Genomic DNA, 24216 nt, shown 5'->3' with positions numbered 1-24216 from the left:
CCTACATACTCTGCCTTAAATATTTTGGCTTATAGATTTAGCTATAGAAGTGTATTACAGTCACCACTTACTGGTCTTTTGTATTCGTTTGTCTGACTGATGCTGCAGATATTGTAATAAACAAGACAAGGACTTAAGGGATAATGGGAGAGATTTCAGGAAAAGATTTGGGGTTTTTTACATGGCAAAAGTCAGGTGTTTATTAAATTTTAAGTCTTAAACCAGTTGTTCTCAAGCTTTGTCTCAGGTCCCTTTTACACTCTTAAAAATTATTGAGAACCCCAAGAATCTTTTATGTGGGCTATACGTGGATGTTTATCATATTAGAAATTAAAACTAAGAACATCTTAAGTTACTATAAAATAACCTGTTACATGTTACTATAAATAGCATTGCTTATTAAAAATGATTTGCAAGAAGCTTTAGGAGAGTGGTACTCATGTAGGAGTCTGGCTTAATGCCTATGTTCTCACATGTGCTTCTATAGTCAATCTTTTCCAATGTCACATCTCAACCTGTAGAAATCTCCACTGTACCCTCACAAGAGAATAAGTGAGAAAAGGCTAATATTTGGCATTAATATGAAATTAGTTTTGACTTAGGGAAATTCCTGAAATTAGGGGAGTCTTAGGGACTCCCCTCTCATGGGTCCAGGATCCCTACTGCAAATATTCCTGATTTAATAAACCAGCAAAATTAAAAATTCAAATGCTAAAGAAGAATTTTAAACTTAAATTCTAAAAAAGAGTGAAGGGAACGATACTCCTGGAATACTCTTAACATATTTTCTATTATCAGTTGATTTCTTTTGCTTATCCTTCGTGCCATTAAGGTTAAGCCATGAGGCTTAATATCTCCAGGAAAGCAAAAGGCCAAGTACAAAGAGATCACATTGGCTTCAAATCTCAAAGCTTACTTTGAAGGGAAACAGCAGTCTTGAGAGCTAGATACTGTTCATCAAGAAAAAGTTTTTCAAAACTGCCTAAAAATATTAAGAACTAAATAAAGCTTGGAGGATTGGCCAAAAAGTAGATCATAGAGGAAGGCAAAAACTCGGATGTTGTAAGACAAAATTTTGGTCAGGAAGAATACAGCCTTTCCATGGAGATCTGAAGGAACTGAGATAGGGATTAGGCCTATCTCAGGGACCCAGCACCCTGGCTCTCTGGGATCTCTGACCTGGTGGGTATAAGACTGGGAGAGGGGGAGTGGAAGCAGCAAGAAGGAAAAACTTCCAAAAAGATTGAAGGGGAAACCAAAAGTGGAGGGGACTAGTATGTTTCTCATTGGGGATTTTGAGAGGAAACCATCTTTTGAGAGGAAATCAAATGTAAATTTGATTTCAAAATGCAAGAAAGTTTACTTTTTGCAGTTATTGTGTCCTTTCCAGAATTCTGGTACTATAAAGTGAAATGTCAGGCACTGTCCTAGGAACTTTTCACATCTGTAATGTCATTTAATCTCCACAACAACGTCTTTAAGTTCTATCTCATTATACAGAGGAGAAATCTAAAGAAATTATCTGCTTAAATAATAGAACTAGGATTTCGTTGTAGAAAATTCCAAGTTAATGACAGGACTTTGTGTGGTGTCCTGGTTAATATGAGTACCAACTTTTTGATTCTCAAGTTATTTACCTTGTAGAATGATTATAGATGATACAGGTTGAACATCCCTAATCCAAAATTCTGAAATGTTCCAATAGCAGAGACTTTTTAAGCGCTGACATGATGCTCAAAGGAAATGCTCACTGAAGCATTTCAGATTTTTGGATTAGGGATACTCAACCAGTAAGTGTAACATGAATATTCCAAAACCTGAAACCCCAAACACTTTGGTCCTAAGCTTTTCGGATAACAGATGCTCGAGCTGTAAAAAGACTTATACTAGTTTAACATGTTAGGTTCCAGAGGAAAGAATATCTAAAACCACTTAAAAATAAGCATACCTGTGGCAGGTGACAGGCAATACTGCCTTGTATAACTGAGGGATCTTTCTGTTGATCAGTGGCTGTAGGGCCTCTTTAAGGCGATGATAGTTTCTCTCCAGTTCCCTTTGATACTCCTTTTGATCCGGCCCAATTAAGCTCTTATTTTTTCTTAAGGCATCTTCACACCTAGGAAAAACAGGATGTTATCAAGATATTACTTCTGGCATAGTTTGTGGGTTTAATGCCATACACAAAATATATATACATGTATATGTGGGCTTAATGACACACAACACACACTATATATGTGGGCCTAATCACACACACATACACACAAAATACAGGCCAGGCATGGTGGCTTATGGCTGTAATCCCAGCACTTTGGGAGGTCAAGGCAGGCGGACCACTTGAGCCCAGGAGTTCTGAGACCAGTCTGGACAACATGGCAAAACCTCGTCTCTACAAAAAAATGCAAAAATTAGCCAGGCATGGTGGTGCACTCCTGTAGTCCCAGCTATTCATGAGGCTGAAGTGGGAGGATGCTTCGGCCCAGGACATGGAGAATGCAGTGAGCTGAGATTATACCACTGCAATCCAGCCAGGGCAACAGAGTGGGATTGTCTCAAAAGTGTGTGTGTGTGTGATTGCACCAGTGCACTCCAGCCTGGGCAACCGAGTGGGACTGTCTGAAACAAACGTGTGTGTGTGTTTACCATGATGAGGACATTTAGTTTTTCAGCTGAATGTTAAATAATCATCTTTTGTTTTAGGTTTAAGGCAGGGAACAGATAATCGCTGAGTTCCTGTAAAATCTACTAAACATTTACTTCCAGTGTCATTAAATTGAAAATTATCTGAAGGCATTTTTTTCACATCACCACTTGACTAGAAGCTCTTTCAGGGATGTAATCATGCTCATTTATGTGGCACCAATGTCATCTGGCACAGTGCTTTGCCTGTGTTCAAATATTTCTTAACTGAATAGGTTTTTTTTTTTTTTTTTTTTTTTTTTTTTTTTTTTGAGATGGAGTCTCACTCTGTAGCCCAGGCTGGAGTGCGGTGGTGTAATCTCGGCTCACTGCAAGCTCCGCCTCCCAGGTTCAAGCAATTCTCCTACCTCAACCTCCCGAGTAGCTGGGATTACAGGCGCCCACCACCACGCCCAGCTAATTTTCTTTATTTTTAGTAGAGATGGGTTTCACCATCTTAGCCAGGCTGGTCTTGAACTCCTGACCTCGTGATCCACCCGCCTCGGCCTCCCTAAGTGCTGGGATTACAGGCGTGAGCCACTGTGCCCGGATAAATGAATAGATTTTGATGACAGTCCTTTATCCAAATTAATTCAAGTATTTGAGAAAAGTATCTGGACCCTGACAGACAATGAAGGAAAGGATATTTACAAATAATATATATATCTCTATATATTTGTGGAATGCCACTAAAGTGATGCTTAGTAGAAAATACATAGCCTCAAATGCTTATATTAGAATGCTAAAACTGAAAAGCTAAGCAACTTAAAGTATTAGAAAGGAAATAAGATTGTAAAATAGAGTATCAAAAATTGCAAAAGTTGGTTCTTTGAAAAAACTAAAAAAACAAACTAAGCTCTGGCAAGATTAAATGAAAGAGGTCAAATATCCCCTACCAGAAATTTAAAATGGAACATAAAGTTAAATACAGCAGAAGTTTTAAAAGGCATAGAGGATATAATGTACTTTTTCTTTTTTTTTTTTTTTTGAGACAGAGTGTTGCTCTGTCACCTATGCTGGAGTGCAGTGGCATGATCTCTGCTCACTCCAACCTCCGCCTCCTGGGTTCAAGTGATTCTCGTATTTAGCCACCTGAGTAGCTGGGACTACAGGCTCACATCACCACACCTGGCTAGTTTTTGTATTTTTAGTAGACATGGAGTTTCTCCATGTTGGCCAGGCTGGTTTTGAACTTCTGGCCTCAAGTGATCTGCCTACCTCAGCCATCGAAAGTGTTGGGATTACAGGCAGTGAGCCACCACACCCGGCCAATAAAATTGTACAATTTAATACAAAAAAACCCTCTGAATTTATATTAATTGATATTAATAGATTAATGTAGATTTTCTGCTAAATTATTAATAATCTATGTTAATCTAGATTAATATAATTTAGCAAAACAGACTCAATGAAGAAAAAAATGGCAATAATCCTAAAATAATCAAATAGGTTGAAACAACTGTCACAAATCTATCCACAAAGAAAACACTAAATTCTACTAAACATCCTAGGGACCAATACCCGAATGTAATGCAATTATTCTAGAGTATATAAAAAAATGATTCCAGGCCGGGTGCAGTGGCTCATGCCTGTAATCCCAGCACTCTGGGAGGCCAAGGCGGGCAGATCATGAGGTCAGGAGGTTGAGGCCATTCTGGCTAACAGTGAAACCCCGTCTCTACTAAAAAAATACAAAAAATTAGCCGGTCGTGGTGGTGGGTGCCTGTAGTCCCAGCTACTGGGAGGCTGAGGCAGGAGAATGGCATGAACCTGGGAGGCAGAGCTTGCAGTGAGCAGAGATTGTGCCACTACACTCCAGCCTGGGTGACAGAGCAAGACTCGTCTCAAAAAAAAAAAAAAAAAAAAGATTCCAGAGTATAGGGGAAAAGAACTATTCTTGAGGGGAGTTCCCAACTCATATTTCAAGGCTGGGATACCAAAACCTAATGAAGACTATATGAAAAAAATTATAATCCAAGCTCACCCATAAAAATAATTGTAAAACTTCCAAACAAAAACACAGTTGGCCCTCCCTATCTGTGGGTTCTGCATGCATGAATTAGACCAAACATGGATTGAAATAATAATTTAAAAAACTGTGTTGAACATGTACAGACTTTTTCTTGTCATTATTTCCTATACAATACAGTATTAACAACTATTTACATTATATATTAGGTATTTTAAGTAGTCTAAAAATGATTTAAAGTATACAGGAGGATGTACATAGGTTATATACAAATACTACACCATTTTATATAACATATTAAACTTGTCTTCAGATTTTGGTATCCACAGAAGGCACACTGATGGACAATTTTAGCAGAAAACTTGTGCCAGTGTATTGAACACACACACACACACACACACACCCTCCAAGTATTTTTCTTTCTTTTTTTTTGAGACAGGGTCTTGCTTTTTGCCCAGGCTGAAGTGCAGTGGCACGATCTCAGCTCACTGCAGCTTTGATCTCCTGGGCTCAAGGGATCCTCCCACCTTAGCCTCCCAATTAGCTGGGACTACAGGAGTGCACCATCATGCCCGGCTAATTTTTGTAGTTTTAGCAGAGACAGGGTTTTGTCATGTTGCCCAGGCTGGTCTCAAACTTCTGAGCTCAAGCGATCTGCCTGCCTCAGCCTCCCAAAGGGCTGGGATTTACAGGCATAAGGTACCACACTGGCCAAATTTTTTAATTCCTGGAATAAATGAAAAGTTGGGTCATAAAATCACTAAGTTTTTGGATTAAAAGATTAAAAGAGATGCAGAATAAAAGCACTTGATAATAAACTTTTAAAACCTGTCATATTAAAACCTCTTTGCATAACTACAAATAGGTGGGTAGTCCTTTAACCATAATTAAAAATCTACAAAAAACCTGTAGCAAACATACTTAGTGGTGAAAACCCTTTTAGAGAAGGAACAAGAAAATGATGTCCTCTCTATTCCTAGTCAACACAGTACTTGGACGTCCTAATTATCATTATAAGACAAGAAAAAGATTCTACAGATAAATTATTAGAATTAATAAGTAAGTCTGGTAAAATTCTCATGTAAAATATATAAAGTTAACTGCAGCTGGGCACAGAGGCTCACACCTGCAATCCCAGCACTTTGGCAGGCTGAGACCAGAGGACTGCTGGAGCCCAGGAATGAGAGACCAGCCTGGGCAACATAGTGAGACCCTGTCACTATAAAATTAGGTATAGTGGTGAACACCTGTGGTCCCAGCTACTTGGGAGGCTGAGGCAGGAGGATTGCTTTAATCTAGCAGGTCAAGGCTGCAGTGAGCCATGATCACACCACTGCACTCACTCCAGCCTGGGTGACACAGTGAGACCCCATCTCAAAAAATTAAAATAAAATAAAATAAAAAATAAAATAAAATAAAATAAAATCAATAAAATAAAATAAAAGTCAACTGATTTTTGGTAGAGCAGGAAACAGAAAACACAATTTTAAAAGATAACATTAAGGCCGAGCACAGTGGCTCATGCCTGTAATCCCAGCACCTTGGGAGGCAGAGGCAGGCGGATCACCTGAGGTCAGGAGTTCGAGACCAGCCTGACCAAGATGGAGAAACAGCATCTCTACTAAAAATACAAAATTAGCCAGGTGTGGTGGTGCATGCCTGTAATCCCAGCTACTTGGGAGGCTGAGGTAGGAGAATCGCTTGAACCCAGGAGGCAGAGGTTGCAGTGAGCCGAGTTCGTGCCATTATACTCCAGCCTGGGCAACAAGAGCAAAACTCATCTCAAAAAAAAAAAAAAAAAAAATTAATAAAATCATAAAAGCATTATATACTAAAGAATAAATTTTAAAATGTACAAGACCTCTACACAAAAACTTTAAATAGTATTAAGAAAACATTTAAAAGACCTAAGTAAATGGAAAAATATACCATATTCATGGACTGATGTCAATTCTCTTCCAACTGATCTATAAATTCAGGTTATTTTTTGGGTGCATGGAGTGAAAAATTGATTCTAAAATTTAAAATTTATATAAAATTGAAAACAGCCAAAAACAGTCCTTCAACAAAACAAGGTGAGAGGAATTGCTCTGCCACACAGCAAAGCTTATTATAAAGCAGCAGTAGTTAAGAGAGCATGACATTAGCTGAAAGAGAGAGAGTTAGAGTACTGTAGGAGAATAAAGATCCCAAAAACATATGCACATAAACACGGGTGCTTAATTTATAATAGTGATGACACTGCAAACCAGAAAGAAATTTATAATAGTGATGACACAGCAAACCAGACTTTCACCACAAACCTGTGAATGCCTTTTAAATAAGTGGTAATGAGTCAACTGGATATCCGTAAAGGGAAAAAAAACCTAAACCATATCTCATACCATATTCAATAAATGGCAGTGAGATCATGATTATCAGTTATCAGTATGGACAAAAATCAAACTGATCCCTACCTTGAACCATACACAAAAATCAATTGCAAATGGATTTTTTTTTTTTTTTTTAAGAGATAGGGTCTCACTACATAGACTTGAACTTCTGGCCTCAAGCCATCATTCTACTTCGGCCTCCTGTGTAGCTGGGACTACAGGCACTCACGGGCTCTTGCAGGCACATTTTTTTAAAGTAGAAAAAGCTTTTTTTTTTTGCCTCCCCCACCCTTTGTTTAACCTATATTGATAAAGGAAAAGATTGAATCATTTAACTACATTAAATTTAAGAACTTCTGTTTGTAGGGGAAAAATGACAAGTCTCAAATTCAGAGGAGATATTTGTGATATTAACAAATGATAAAGCATTCAGAACACACAAATACCCTTAGAAATCAGTAAGGAAAAGAATCCAATAGGAAAATGATAAAAGACTTGAATATGTAACTTTACAGAGGAGGGAAGAGAAATGGCTAACAGACACATGAACCTCTTTGGTAAAGAGATATTCAACCTCCCGGTAATCAGGGAAATGCAAATTTAATCCACGACTACCTATCATTTCACATCCACTAGTTGGTAAAAGTTACAATGTTAGATAATATCAAGTATTGGTGAGGATATATAGTAATAGGAACTCAAATGCTACTAATGGGAATGTAAATTTGGTTTACACACTTTTGAAAAAAATGTGGCATCGTCTGAGGATGAACCTATGAACCAACAATACTATTCTTAATTTTAAGCCCTAGAAAATCTCTTGTACATGTATGTCCAGAAATAAGGTAGACGGATATTTGAGTAGCACTCTTTGTAACTAAAAACAAAACAAAACAGGAAACAACCAAAATATCCATCAACAGAAGAATGAATAAGTCATTCTTCTTAATGAATAAGGCATATTATTCTTATGAATAAGGCATATTCATAAAACAGATTATGTAAAAATAAATTAAAGCAACATTTACCATAGATATATCTCACAAATACTGAAAACAGCAACTCACAAAACATTGTATACACTGTTAAAGTTAAAAAAATGCAAAACAAAATATGTTATTTAGGGAACCATTTATGATAGAACTATAAAAACAAGAAAGGAAATGATAAATATGAAATTCAGGATACTGGTTACCCCTGAAGGAATGGAGGGAAATGGTATCAGAGAAATATACACAGGGAGGGGATCTCAAAGTCATGGTCATACTTGGTTTCTTAGGCTGGGTGGTAGACATGACCTTTTTCTTCCTATTCTTTAATAGCAAATGTTATAAATATTATTTTCAATCTATTGAAGATTTAATGAAAAACGTTTTAAAAAAACAAAACCCCAAAACAAAAAGTAAACACATGGAAAAGTGCTTGCTGTTTTTAGTAATAAAAGCAATTTTCTTTTTTTTTGAGCTGGAGTCTCGCTCTGTCACCCAGTCTGGAGCACAGTGGTGCGATCTCGACTTGCTGCAACCTTTGCCTCCTGGGTCCAACGGAGTCTCCTGCCTCAGCCTCTCGAGTAGCTAGGATTATAGGCACATGCCACCACGCCCGGCTAATTTCTTGTATTTTTAGTAGAGACAGGGTTTTGCCATGTTGGCCAGGCTGGTCTCGAACTCCTGACCTCAGGTGATCCACCCACCTCGGCCTCTCAAAGTGCTGGGATTATAGGCCTGAGCCACCATGCCCGGCCGTCAGTCTGTTTTAAATGGTGCCTCAATTTGCTTTTATTGGCTGGGCGCAGTGGCTCATGCTTGTAATCCCAGCGCTTTGGGAGGCTGAGGCAGGTGGATCACCTGAGGTCAGGAGTTCGAGACCAGCCAGGCCAACATGGCAAAACCCCATCTCTACTAAAAATACAAAAATTAGCTGGGTGTGGTGGTGCGTGCCTGTAATCCCGGCTACTTGGGAGGCTGAGGAAGGAGAATCGCTTGAACCCGGGAGGCAGAGGTTGCAGTAAGCCGAGATCGCGCCACTGCACTCCAGCCTGGGTGACAGAGAGAGAATCCATCCCCCCTAAACAAAAACAAAAACAGACTGACCAAAAAAAAAAAAATTCTATTTAAATGTAAGGTGTATTGAGACTAGTAAATGTGCACTGTTGGCACTGTTAATACAGCTGACCATTTAACAACATAATTTGCAACTGTGAAAGTCTGCTTATATGTGGATTTTTTACAATGAATATAACTCTTTGGAGATTTGTGAAAAAACTTGAAAACAAATTGTGTAGTTGAGAAAAATTTTAAACAGAAAAAGATGTCATGAATGCATAAAGTATATTAAAATACTGGCCTATTTTATTATTTACTATCATAAAATATATACAAAACTTACCCACATAAACACGGACCCTGCATGGCACCATTTGTAGTAGAGAAAAATGTAAACAGATGTAAAGATACATTATTAAGTCACAACTGAAAAAAACTGCAGTACATACTGTACTACTGCCATAATTTTGTAGCCACCTCTTGTCGCCACTGTGGTGAGCTCAAATGTATCTGCTTAAAATGCCATGTGATGCTATCTCCAGGTGAGCAGTTGTTGCTGCAGTAAATTGCATATCACAGTAAAGAGTGATTTCTCATAGTTCTTGTGTATTTTTCATTGTGTTTAGTGCAACCATAAACTTTGAATAATCCATGGGGCCTACATGAAGTGCCACTAGTGATGCTGGAAGTACTCCCAAGAAGCAGAAAAAAGTTATGACATTACAGGAAAGAGGTGAATTGCCTGGTATTATAGATTGAGATCTGCAGCTACAGTTGCCCACCATCTCAAGATATATGAATCCAGTGTAAAGACCACTGTAAAAAAAAGAAAAGGAAATTTGTAAGCCCGTAGGCATGAAAACCTTGCACTTTTTGTGAAATGCCATTTTTGTTGTTGTTGTTGTTTGTTTTTTTGAGATGGAGTCTTGCTCTGTTACCCAGGCTGCAATGCAGTGGCACAATCTCAGCTCACTGCAACCTCTGCTACCCAGGTTCAAGTGATTTTCCTGCCTCAGTCTCCGGAGTACCTGGGATTACAGGTGTGTGCCACCATACCTGGCTAATTTTTGTATTTTTAGTAGAGATGGGGTTTCAGCATCTTGGCCAGGCTGGTCTTGAACTCCTGACCTCATGATCCACCTGTCTCGGCCTCCCAAAGTGCTGGGATTACAGGTGTGAGCCACTGCACCAGGCCTAGAAATACCATTTTATCTCATATCAAAAATGCAGCTTTTATGTGGGTATAGGATTGCTGTAAGAAAAGTATACCTGTAGATTAATGATTTGAGAAAAAGTGAAGTCATTACACAACAAGGCAAAGGGAAGGTAAAGGATCTAAAGCTGGATAATTTAATGCCAGCAAAGGATGGTTTGATAATTTTAGAAAGAGGTCTGCCTTTTTAAAATGCCAATAAACAGAAGAGGCAGTTTCTACTGACCAAGAAGCAGCTTCTGCCAACCAAGAGGCAGCAGACAAGCTCCCAGATGCCACTACAAAAATCACTGAAGAAGGGGAATATTTGCCTGAACAGTTTTTTTTGTTGTTGTTGTTATTTTTTCTGAACAGATTTTTAATGCAGATAAAAGTGCCCTATTTAGAAAAAAAAAAAAATGCCACAATGGACATTTGTTACTAAAAAAGAGAAGTGAGCAATAGGATTTAAGGCAAAAAGGGATACGTTAACTCTACTGTTTTGTACAAATGCAGTCAGGTTTATAATCAAGACTGCCCTTACTTACAAAGCTGCTAATGCCTGAACCTTGAAGGGAAAAGGTAAAAGCTTCTGGTTGAACAACAAAAAGGTCTGGATGAGAACCCATTTTATGGATTGGTTCCATGGGTGCTTTGTCCATGAAGTCAAGAAGTATTTTATTAGTTAAGGGAATGCCCTTTAAAGTTCTTTTGATATTGGACATTGCATCTGGCCACCCACGACCCCGAGTTTAACACCGAAGGTCTTGAAGTGGTCTACTTGCCCCCGTAAAAACAACATCTCGGCCAGGTACTGTGGCTCACGCCTGTAATCCAAGTACTTTGGGAGTCCAAGGTGGGTGGACCATCTGAGGTCAGGAGTTCGAGACAAGCCTGACCAACAAGGCAAAACCCCATATACAAAAATTAGCCGGGTGTGGTGGTGGGCACCTATAATCCCAGCTACTCAGGAGGCTGAGGCACGAGAATCACTTGAACCTGGGAGGCGATTGCAGTGAGCCAAGATCGCGCCATTGCACTCCAGCCTGGGTGAAAGCAAGATTCTGTGTCAAAAAAACAAAAACAAAAACAAAACAAAAAACAAGAACAACAAAATACATCTCTAATTCAGCTTCTAGATCAAGGGTCATAAGGACCTATAAGGCTCATTATACATGGTACTTTATATTCATAGAAAGGTGTGTCAGCACTATGGAAGAGAACTCTGATAAGGAGAACGTCACAAGTCTGGAAGGATTATACCACTGAAAATGTCACCACTGTTTACAGAGAAAGCCATCAGGCCAAAGACAATCAATTCCTGCTGGAGAAAACTGTGTCCAGAGGTTATGCATGACTTCACAGGATTTACAACAGGGCCAATCAAAGAAACCATGGAATAGTTGTAGATATGGCTTAAAAGGTGGAGAGTGAAGGGTTTCAAGATATGGATCTTGGAGAAATTCAAGAGCTAATAGAAACTATACCAGAGGAATTAACAGAAGATGACTTGATGGAGATGAATGCTTCTGAACCACTGCCAGAAAATAAGGCAGAAAACGGATGCAGCAGTGCCAGAAAACAAACTGACATGAGACAATCTGGCATAAGGGTTTCAATAACCTAAGACTGCTTCTGACTTCTTTTACAATATGGACTGTTTATGATAAGGGCACAGAAACTAAAGCAAGTGGTGGAAGAACAACTGTACCATATGGAAACATTTTTAGAAAAATGAAAAAGCAAAAATGTCAGACAGAAATTATGATATCCATACAGATGGATTCACAGCTGAATTCTACTAGACATTTAAAGAAGAATTGGTACCAATCCTATTGACATTATTCCACAAGACAGAGAAAGAGATAATCCTTCCTAAATCATTCTATGAAGCCAGTATCACCCTAATACCAAAACCAGGAAAGGACATAACGAAAAAAGAAAACCATAGAACAATATCCCTGATGAACATAGATGCAAAAATCTTTAACAAAATTCTAGCTAACCAAATCCAACAGCATAGCAAAAAGATAGTCCACCATGATCAAGTGAGTTTCATGTCAGGGATGCAGGGATGGTTTAACATACATGAGTCAATAAATGTGATACACCACAAAAACAGAATCAAAAACAAAATCACATGATCATCTCCACAGATACAGAAAAAGCAACTGACAAAATCCAGCACCCCTTGATGATTAAAAGAATCAAGGCAGGGCGCGGTGGCTCACGCCTGTAATTCCAGCACTTTGGGAGGCTGAGGCAGGCGGATCACCTGAGGTTGGGAGTTTGAGACCAGCCTGGCCAGCATGGTGAAACCCTGTCTCTAATAAAAATACAAAAATTAGCCAGGCATGGTGGCAGGCGCCTGTAATCCCAGCAACTCAGGAAACTGAGGCAGGAGAATCGCTTGAACCCAGGAGGCAGAGGTTGCAGTGAGCCAAGATTGCGCCATTGCACTCCAGCTTCGGCAACAGAGCAAGACTCTGTCTCAAAAAAAAAAAAAAAAAAAAAAAAGCATCAGCAAAATTGGCATACAAGGGACATACCTCAATGTAATAAAAGCCATCTATGACAAATCCACAGCCAACATAATACTGAATGGGGAAAAGTTGAAAGTATTCCCTCTGAGAACTGAACAAAACAAGGATGTCCACTCTTACCACTTCTCTTCAACACAGTACTGGAAGTCCTAGTCCTAGCCAGAGCAATCAGACAAGAGAAAGAAATAAAGCGCATCCAAATCGGTAAAGATGAAGTCAAGCTGTCGCTGTTTGCTGATGATATCATTGTATACCTAGAAAACCCTAAAGACTCCTCCAAAAAGCTCCTAGAACTGATAAATACATTCAGCAAAGTTTCAGGATACAAAATTAATGTACATTAATTAGTAGCTCTGCTATACACCAACAGCAACCAAGCTGAGAATCAAATCAAGAACTCAACCCCTTTTATAATAGCTGCAAAAAAAAAAAAAAACCTCAAAAAACTTAGGAATATACCTATCCAAGGAGGTGAAAGACCTCTACAAGGAAAACTACAAAACATTGCTGAACTAAATCACAGACAACACTAACAAATGGAAACACATCCCATGTTCATGGATGGGTAGAATCAATATTGTCAAAATGACCATACTGCCAAAAGCACTCTACAAATTCAATGCAATTCCCATCAAAATACCACCATCATTCTTCACAGACCTAGAAAAAACAATCCTAAAATTCACATGGAACCAAAAAAGAGCCCACATAGCCAAAGCAAGACTAAGCAAAAAGAACAAATCTGAAGGCATCACATTACCTGATTTTAAACTATACTATAAGGCCATAGTCACCAAAACAGTATGGTACTGGTATAAAAATAGGCACATAGACCAATGGAACACAATAGAGAAGCCAGAAATAAACCCAAATACTTACAGCCAACTGATCTTCGACAAAGCAAACAAAAACATAAAGTGGGAAAAGGACACGACACCCTATTCAACAAATGATACTGGGATAATTGGCAAGCCATATATAGGAGAATGAAACTGGATCCTCATCTCCCACCTTATACAAATCAACTCAAGATGGATCAAGGACTTACATCTAATACCTGAAACTATAACTAGAAGGTAACATTGGAAAAATCCTTCTAGACAATGGCTTAGGCAAAGATTTCATGACCAAGAACTCAAAAGCAAATGCAATAAAAACAAAGATAAATAGGCAGGACTCAACTAAACTAAAGAGTTTTTGTATGGCAAAAGGAACAGCCAGCAGAGTAAACAGACAACCCACAGAGTGGGAGAAAATCTTCACCATCTATGCCTCTGACAAAGGACTAATATCCAGAATCTACAATGAACTCAAACAAATTAGCAAGAAAAAAACAAACAATTTCGTCAAAAAGTGGGCTAAGGACATGAACAGACAACTCCCAAAAGAAGATATACAAATGGCCAACATATGAAAAAATGCTCAACATCACTAATGATCCGGGAAATGCAAATCAAAACCACAATGCAATAGCTACCACCTTATTCCTGCAAGAATGGCCATACTCAAAAAAAAAAAAAAAAAAAAAAAATAGATACTGGTGTGGATGTGGTGAAAAGGGAATACTTCTGCACTGTTGGTACAGCAACCTGTACGAGATACAGCAACCTGTACGAGATTAGAGATTATTTATTCTAAGTGAAGTAACTCAGGAATGAAAAAACCAAACATCTTATGTTCTCACTCATTCAGTGTGAGCTAAGCTATTAGGATACAAAGGTGTAACAATGATACAATGGACTTTGAGGACTCAGTGGGAAAGGGTGGGAAGGGATGAGGGATAAAAGACTGGGATGAGAAATAAAAGACTATCAACTGGGTTCAGTGTATACTGCTTGGGTGATGGGTGCACCAAAATCTCACAAATCACTACTAAAGAACTTACTCCACTTTGGGAGGCTGAGGCAGGAGGATCATGAGGTCAGGAGTTCGAGAACAGCCTGACCAACATGATGAAACCCCGTCCCTACTAAAAATACAAAAATTAGCCGGGCATGGTGGCGGGCACCTGTAATCCCAGCTACTCAGGAGGCTGAGGCAGAAGAATCGCTTGAACCCAGGAGGCAGAGGGTGCAGTGAGCCGAGATTGTGCCACACTCCAGCTTGGGCAACATAGCGAGACTCCGTCTCAAACAAAACAAAACAAAAAAACTTACTCATGTAACCAAATACCACCTGTTCCCCCCAAAACCTATGGAAATTAAAAAAAAAATTGTGATGTCCGTAAAGTTATACTGCGTGTACTTGCCTCTTCTGCCTCCCCTGCTACCTCCTCCACCTCCTCTGCCTCTGCCACTCTAGACAGCAAGATCAACCCCACTTCTTTATCCTCCTCCATAGACTCCTCAACATGAAGGCAAGGAAGATGAAGCCCTTCATGATGATCCACTTCCACTTAATGAAGAGTAAAATATATTTTCTCTTCCTTATGATTTTCTTAATAACATTTTTTCTCTAGCTTACTGTATTGTAAGAAGACAGTATATAATACATATAACATAAAAACTATGTACCTAATGACTGTATTATCAGTAAGGCTTCCAGTCAATAGCAGGCTATTAGGTAAGTTTCTTGGCTGGGGGGGGTCAAAAGTTTTCACGGGTTTTCAGCTGTACAAGGGACAGGCACCACAACCTCTGTGTTGTTCAAGGTCAACTGTACTTAGAAACTTTTTAGAATGTACTACATACTGTGAGCCAATAAAAATGTTCATGTAGGCTGGGCATGGCGGTTCTTCCCTGTAATCCTAGTACTTTGGGAGGCTGAGGTGGGAGGATCGCTTGAGGCCAAGAGTTCGAGACCAGCCAGGGCAACATAGCGAGACTTCATCTCTACCAAAAACACCCAGCCAACCAAACATAACCAGGCATGGTGGTGCACACCATAAGGCTGAGACAGGAGGATCCCTTGAGCCCAGGAGTTTGAGGCTGCAGTGAGTTGTGATTGTGTCACTGCACTACAGAGTCTGGGCGACAAAGTGAGACCTTGTCTCTAAAACAAAAAATGTTCATGTACTGTGCCTCAGTCATCTCATGCTGGAAATTTTAACAAAAGAAAAAGATCCATTGTAGTATAAACTATACCACATTCAAATTCAACTTAAATTCTAGTATATTAATTTTAGGAAATAATGTAACCATTAAAACTATAGTTTAAACTCTAATTGAAAAATAAGACTTTAATATTATAAGTATTTTATGACTACAGTATATTAATTTGAAGAATATAACCATTAGAATAGTTTAAACTTTAATTGAAAAATAATTTAAGATTATACATATGACTATTGTAAAATACATATGCCTAAAGGCATACTATTTAGTTACCATACTGAATGGTAACACACAAAAATAAAAAATGTAGTATTGGCTATAACTACTTTGTAAGGTTTATATTATGTAGTTTTATTTTTGTTGCTGTTGTTTCGTTTTTTTTTTGTTTGTTTTTTTAGATGGAGTACTCACTCTGTTGCCCAGGCTGGAGTGCAGTGGCATGATCTCGGCTCACTGTAACCTCCACCTCCTGGGTTCAAGAAATTCTCCCTGCCTCAGCCTCCCAAGTAGCTGGGATTACAGGCGCCCACCACCATGCCCGGCTAATTTTTGTATTTTTCAGTAGAGAGGAGTTTCACCATGTTGGCCAGGCTGGTCTTGAACTCCTGAGCTCTGGTGATCCACCCGCCTCGGCCTCCCGAAGTGCTGGAATTACAGGCGTGAGCCACTCACGCCCCGCCTCTTGTTTGTTTTTTGCAATATGAAAGGAGAAAACCTTCTCTACAGATAGTAACACTTAAGGAGACCTGTTGACTACAGGAATTCTTACCCTACAGTAAATGTATACAAAAAGAAGGACATTTAAGAATTGTAGTCATGGTAAAATATTCCAAAAACAAAAGCAAGAAACAAAGCACTTGATTGTTACTAAATGTCAATGACCTAAAGAAGTATGTACTGTTCCATAATCATCTGGTTTACAAAGATGGTAGGGTGTATTTTGTTGTTTTCTTACACCTCCCAAATAATAAAATTAATGCCAGAAATCAGTCAATTCTAAAAGCAGGAAACAGGTTTCTTTCTTTTACTACCACAGTTCACCTGCTAAATACCTGCTTTCCTTCTAAGAGTCTAGAATTCTGGTACATCTCAGAGACAGGGTCCCTACATGACCAGCCCCTGATAAAAACTTTTGGCACTGAGTCTCCAATGAGGTTCCCCACAACATTTCACACCTGCTGTCACAACTCATTGCTGGAGGAATTAAGCAAGTCCTGTGTGACTTGACTGGCAGAGGACCCTTTGAAGCTTGCTCCTGGTTTCCTCCAGATTTCACTCCATGCACCTTTTTCCTTTGCTGACTTTACTTGGTATTCTTTCAGTGCAATAAATCACAGGCACCAGTATAACTATATGCTGAGTCCTGTGAGTCCTCCTAGCAAATCACTGAAATTGGGGATGGTCTTGGGGACTGACACACCCATAAATTATTTCACCTAATCTGCACAGCTTCCCTATGGGAGGTAGATATCATTATCTTTACTTTATAGATTAGAAAATGCAGGATCATAGAAATTAAGTGACCTGGAAAAGCACAATCAATGATAAGGTCAGGATCTGAACACAAGTTTTTTGCTTCCAAGTTTACTGCTTCTAAGTACCCTGGGGGGAGGGAAGCAGAAACTCAAATATTGAAGATTCACAATAAATAGTAGCTTTTAAATTAAATGATCTAATAGTAGTTTCAAGTTAATAAAATTTCCTGAGCCTTGGCTTTTCTAATTTTTAAAATTAAATACATGGCACTATAGAGTATGGCAGGGTTGTGGGAGAGGGGAATAAGTATATGCTATTAAAGAATAGTAAATTCTACACAAATTACTTATTATTGTCAACCGCTTTTCTGTTTTTTTGTTTTCTCTCTCTCTCTTTCTGACACAGGCTCCTGCTCTGTCACCCAGGCTGGAGTGCAGTGTACAATCATAGTTTACTACAGCCTCCAACTCCTAGCTCAAGCGATTCTCCTGTCTCAGCCTCCTGAGTAGCTGGCACTACAGGTGCACAACCTACACTTGGCTAATTTCTAACTTTTTTTCGTAGAGATGGGGTCTTGCTTTGTTTTCCAGGCTGGTCTCAAACTCCTGGCCTCAAATGATTCCTCTGCCTCAGCCTCTCAAAGTGCTGAGATTGCAGGTGTAAGCCACTGTGCCTAGCCTATTTTCTCTTTTCAATGGTTCCTTAAGGCCCTTATGTCATACTGTGGTATTCGACAGTCTCAATTTGAAGATCTTTATGCAGAAAGCCTTGAATACCTTTTAGTAAAATCTTTAAAGCAGAGTCGCAGTTTATTATGATGTCTGAAGAGCTTTGGGTCACTAGGTATTTCAGACAGAAAAACCTGGGCAACTTCCAAAGGCCCCTGCAAAATAAGAAAATAAAACAAGAAGTGTGTTTTTTTGTTATCTCTAAAATCACAGAGACAGAATTTACTCAAATGATTTTTCTTAGTACTGAGATGGCTGCATTTAAGCTTAATGCATACATGCCTATGCCTATATTAAAACTCCACAGACTGTTTCAGTATTTTCTAATTTCATTCTACATTCTTATCTAGTGGAATTAACTTCTTATTAGTTTATTCTTCAAAGAAACAGAATAGGAACTCAAGGACTGACTACTATGGTCATTAATGTATTTTGCTTTGTGTTTTTCACATTCTTTAACGCATCCTGGATGTAGAAGTTGTCAAGCTACTACATCTGCCAATCCGCTGATTATCAGAGTTGATTTTGCTAAAACAGCTTTCCTCAGTATTCCAAAGGTATTCCCAACATTGTGTTAAAGAAGATAATCTTTTGTAAGCTACATCATTTGGAGATAAAACCTTAAAATCATGCATGTTTCTAGGAGCTAAAGGTCTTAAGGTATTTATTTCAGTTTTGGTGGGGCATTTTTTGGCTTTGTTCTTTTAATCTGAAAAGTAGTTAAGACATGGTACAGAAAATCTTACTTGAAGCCTTTCTGTATTTTCCCTTATCATGGAATATTCCTAAGACTGGGGCCAAGCCTAAAATCATCAACAAGATAATTTTAATGAACCAACTACAAGGACTAATGGGGATGGCTTCTAATCTGCATATGACAAAAGAACAATAATTTGTGTCAATATTTTTTCAATTTTTTAATTTTTCAAATTAAAAAAATGATTCCATATCACTTATTTAATCCTCACAACTTATTGTAATGGAGATCTGGGGAAGGTAACATCAGGGAGAATCTAACATAGTAGAGGTTCACAAATATGTACATAGCTCTGAAAATGAGTCCTTGTTTTGGAGATCACATTCTTTTAGTACAAGCTTTTTAAGGAAATATTATTTTAAGTGAATCAATTCCTTCTTAATAGAATTTATAAAATCGCATAGGTAGAAAAATACAGGCAGTAGAGAAGGCAGATCCTTTTCATTTGACTTAACAATTATTTCTGATCTGAAATTATCCCAAATCGTATTTACAGCATAAATCACACAGTGCTAGCAAAAAGCACTAACCTGATTCACTGTTGTGCCTACAGATCCCTGGAGTACCATCTGAAGCATTTTGGGGTCTGCGGGATCCTGATGTGTTGCAAATGCCAACTCCTGTGTCTTTTTCTGCATGTCCTCAATAGCAACTTCAATTGGTGTTAAGATGATCTGAGTAAAAGAGCATCTGTTAAATCAGTGTACTGACTGAAAACTATTTAATGAACTTTATGTATAATCAACTGAAATTAGAAAAAAAAAGATCAATTGTAAACTTTCATGTAACAATAAAATTCCAAACTTGGATCCCTAAACGAAAAAAAAAAAAATCAACCTTTTAAAGAAAAAGCTGGGGGTGAATTAGGGTCTTAGAAAAGAAGTAAAAAATTAAGGACTAAAAAATGGGTAAAGTTCTAATATGTTATGGTGTAAGGGATGGTACATATCTTCTGGTACATCTAAGTTGTTGTTACATGGCTTGAATGTATTTGCTTCACTAATGCTGTTTGCCCATTAATGGGCTTACCTCTTCTTTATGAGTGACATTGACCCTTGTTTTAATATAAGGAAAGGCATGAGACGTAGTCAGAATGGTCTTCCTTTTGAATTGTTCATGAAGTTCCCCATGGGCACGGCCATCTAAAGTAAAGGGTGTACAGTACATGAATCGGCGAAGATTATAATTTTTGTCGAAATAGGTGATTCTGTCCTTCATCTCATATGTGTCAAAGTATGGCTCCACATAGGTAATCTGAATATATGCCTAGGGAAGAAAAAAGTCCTTCATTTCCTCACTGTTAAGTCATCATTTAGTCTTTCTCAAACAAAATTGCACAGAGGATTTCAAAGAGATGCCTATATGTCATTATAGTCGAATCAACTATACCTTGTTAGGATCTAATTTACACTTGTCTACAGGATTAGAGTCTTTGATTACTTCAACCACATCCTCTCCAAATCTTTCTCCATAAAATCCCTACAATAAAGAAAAAGAAACATTTTATATGAAGTTAAAAAGACTGGGAAATAGAGAAGGCCTGAGGGTGACTCCTGAGCAAAATTAGGAGAATTAGTGAGTTTTGTACAATCATATCAATAATTAAAAGATAATGATTTAGGCTTACAAAAATTATACTAGCTTATAAATTAGCATGGTCTCGGTCTATATTTATTTGACATTATTCCCATCCACAAACTTTAAATAACACAAAATATCAGAAAACAACAATTTTCTCCAATAAAAATACAGGATTCCACAAGAAGTCCTCAAGAGAAACAAAAGGGAACAGAAAGCAAAGACAAAAGAAACTCATTATTGTTGATGTATAAAAATCTTAGTTTTACTGAGTTTGTTGTGGCTTGATTTCTTAGAGACCATGGGTTAATAAATAAACATTCATTTTTATGAACTATTTTTTTAATCCCAGAATTTTCAAATAAAAGCATTGACCTGTTGCAGTTCTCTATGGGTTTACATTTTGAAAAGGCAACCTTAGGTCAAGAATATAGTGACTATTCCATATGACACTGAGTAGCAGCATGGGCAAAAGGATGAAGCTATTCAAAAGGAAAAATCGAATTTGAATCTTCAAAGGAGAAACCCCCACTGCTATCCCAAAGGTAATTTTTATAATTGAGTAAGTCTCAATTAATATTTCCCAAGACTTACACCTAACCTCTTGAAAAATAAAAAGTCACAGTTTGAGCCAATTTTTGTCAGTTTGGCCAGAGAAGTCACCAATAGGAATATAACATTCAAGAAATTAACATCAGTGAGAATAAAAACAAGCCTAGAGCACTACTTCTCCAAATGCTTTGTGAATACAAATCACCTGGGGATCTTGTTAAAATGCAGACTTTGATTCAGAAGGGCTGGGGTGGGGTCTGAGGTTCTGCATTTCAAACAATCTCCCAGGTGATCCCAATGCTTCTGGTCCATCCACTACACTTTGAGTAACAAAAATAGAGAAAGGTTGGAAAGAATAACTATAACAGAAAATACTAGTTAGCCCAGTAAAAGTGTTTTTAAGGTGTGATTTCAGGCTCTTAAGTTCTAAAGATACCTCACCTGGAACCAGTTAAGCCAAAGAGATAATATGCTTGGGTCATAAATTTCTTAGGGTTCTGGTTCTAGTTCAATTATTAGCTACTACTTAATTCTTTGTCTTTTTCAACAAAATGTGGGATTATACTATATATTTCTCCATAAGTCGCAGTAATTCTGAAGGATACAGGGGTTTCTAAAATATATGTGAAAATAGTCTCAAAAAATAAACAATATTACTATTTTATTGTTGCCATAAAAGATTTGAAAGAGTATTATTGTAACTATTAAAAATCCTTATTCTCTAATGGAGTAGTTTATTTGGCAAGATCTGGCTTACTAAATGATTAGATCTGGATCTGAAAGTCTAATCATCAGAGAGAATACAAACTAAAGATGACATTTTATGAACCACCACAGCATTCACCTCCAATCTGTGAGATATCTCTGCAAGTTTGGTTATTGCAGGCTCCTTGTAAACAAATTCTTGTTCATCCAAATCCCCGAACTTGGTTCCATAAAAACCAACACGAAAATAGGTGCCAAACATCCGCTTACCATCCTAGGTTTAGGAAAATGAAGAAACTTTAATATGAAATCTTCCTGTTTTTCACATTATGTTTAGATTGTTACAGCATTAAATTTCCAAAACATTGCAAAAAGTTTTAATTCAAAATTATAATATTTTAAATGAAGGTTTAAACAAAGTAAATAGTCTTTCCTTTTTCATTATTTCTAACGAATAACTATGCAAATAAGGCTACCAGCAAGTGACTAAATCACATATAATATTTTTCGGAGTTTGTACAAAGTGCCTCTATCACATTGGTCTATGTTTTTTAAATCTATATAACTGAGATAAATTAACTAATTTTTCTTATTGCAAGAAAAGATTCTTGATATAAAATAAACTGTCTTAATTGTGCTGACACTAGAGCATACTAGATCAAGTTAAATTTTAAAACAACACTTACATATTTTTAAATTAGCATTAGCCTTTATATAACCTCTTCACAAATATTAAATGAGATTGTAAAAGTTAGGAGTCAAAGATAGCACCTGGCATAGAGCAGACAATGTAAATGTCAAGACCCTCCAGAAGCACTAAAGCAAAAATTCTACAATTAGCAGCCCTGTGCCAATAAATTATTATTATTATTATTATTTAGATGGCGTCTCACTCTTTTGCCCAGGCTGGAGTGCAGTGGCACAGTCTTGGCTCACTGCAACCTCTACCTCCCAAGTTCAAGTGATTCTCCTGTCTCAGCCTCCCAAGTAGCTGGGATTACAGGCATAAGCCACCACGCCTGGCTAATTTTTGTATTTTTAGTAGAGACGGGTTTCACCATGTTGGCTAGGCTGGTCTCAAACTCCTGGCTTCAGGTGATCCACCCACCTCAAACTCCCAAAGTGCTGAGATTATAGGCGTGAGCCACCGCACCCAGCCCAGTAAAAAATTTTTAAGTAGAAGAGTTACTAAAAATGGAACAGAAAGGGAAAAAAAAAATCTATGAGTGAAAGATAATAAGTAAAAAATTTTTGAGATGAGTTGGTTATTCTAAATCACCCAAACCACCCATTGGCATCATTAACTACACATTCATGTCAGGTACAAAGTACATTAAGGTCACCTTAACTCTCACACAGCATATCAGAAGACAAATTCTTTCAATAAAGATAAATATTTGGACACTTTCTATGCAGTTTTTACAATTTTTTTTAAAAAAGTGTCACCTCAGCCTCCTGAGTAGCTGGGATTACAGGTGTGTGCCACCTTGCTCAGCTAATTTTTACAATTTAGATACAAAATTATTTTAGGATTCTCTGGTGGTGCCTATATGCACATTACAAGTAAGTAAATACCTCTGAATTCTCTTTAAGCCTAATCTGCTTTATATTTATTTTTCCTATACTGAAAAAGCAAAAGGGCATATAAAATAAGCTAGAAATGCCACACATAATTAAGCAAAATAGGAAGCTCTAATCCTTGATTTACCAGTTTTATAATACCAAAAAAAAGGTATAGTGACAAAAAATATCCCTACATTTTTGTCCAAAAACATGTAAAGTTTTAAAGAAAAATGTATTTGGAGCTAAAGAAAGTTGAGGCTTCTAATTTAAAACCATTTTTTCAGTTACTTTATTTCAAAATTTAACACACACAAAAATTAACTGATTTCTACAGCAAATTAATCCATCTATATAGATTAAATGATTCAACTAAAATTCTGATTAAAACCATAAGTAAGCCAATGGAACAACATAATAATAGTAAATTTTGACTTAAGTAATAAAGGCACTGCATGAAAAATAAAAAAAGAACCTAAGAAAACTACTTAAAAATTTGTAATTTTTTTTCAAAACATGTCATACACATATATACATATACATTCCTACTTTTTATTTTTTATTTATTTTTAGTTTTTAGGTTTTTTGAGACAGGGTCTCACTCTATTACCCAGACTGGAATACAGTGGTGCGACCATGGCTCACTGCAGCTTCTGTCTCCTGGGCTCAAGCGATCCTTCCACCTCAGTCTTCTGAGTAGCTGGGACTACAGAAGCATACCACCACACCCAGCTAATTTTTTGTACTTTTTGTAGAGATGGGGTTTTGCCACGCTGCCCAGGCTGGTCTTGAACTGCTGGGCTCAAGTGATCTACCTGCCTCAGCCTCCCAAAATGCTGAGATTACAGGTGTGACCTGTAATATTAATATGCTGCTATTCTGGCTGTCCTCCTCTCAGAGATTTCCAGTTTAAAACAATATTCCAATTCTTCAATATTGTGGCCCTTTAAATACTTGAAGATAACAATTAGGACTTGTTCCCTTTAGTTAAACTTTCCAGTTTTCAA

The 24216-nt window shown here is 37.7% G+C and overlaps 1 protein-coding gene across 11 annotated transcripts in view; it reads right to left on the bottom strand.

The window, feature by feature from the left end:
- Positions 1–24216, bottom strand: part of DOCK7 (dedicator of cytokinesis 7) — a 240872-nt gene that overhangs the window by 580 nt on the left and 216076 nt on the right. For 8 of the 11 annotated variants that reach the window (XM_054484551.2, XM_063654806.1, XM_063654819.1 and 5 more), the window contains 6 exons: positions 21789–21914; positions 20204–20293; positions 19844–20080; positions 19345–19488; positions 18106–18212; positions 1949–2116 (listed from right to left, as the gene is read on the bottom strand). In XM_054484551.2, the coding sequence (XP_054340526.1) occupies positions 1949–2116; positions 18106–18212; positions 19345–19488; positions 19844–20080; positions 20204–20293; positions 21789–21914 (872 nt within the window). Of the gene's footprint in view, positions 1–1948; positions 2117–18105; positions 18213–19344; positions 19489–19843; positions 20081–20203; positions 20294–21788; positions 21924–24216 lie in introns of all 11 variants that reach the window. The other 3 variants (XM_054484560.2, XM_054484572.2, XM_063654823.1) reach the window with 1 other exon arrangement.

This window comes from Pongo pygmaeus, chromosome 1 (genome assembly GCF_028885625.2).
Source record: "Pongo pygmaeus isolate AG05252 chromosome 1, NHGRI_mPonPyg2-v2.0_pri, whole genome shotgun sequence".
Lineage (NCBI taxonomy): Eukaryota > Metazoa > Chordata > Mammalia > Primates > Hominidae > Pongo > Pongo pygmaeus.
Note: the sequence above shows the minus strand (reverse complement) of the source record. Positions and strands in the feature narration are given on the sequence as shown.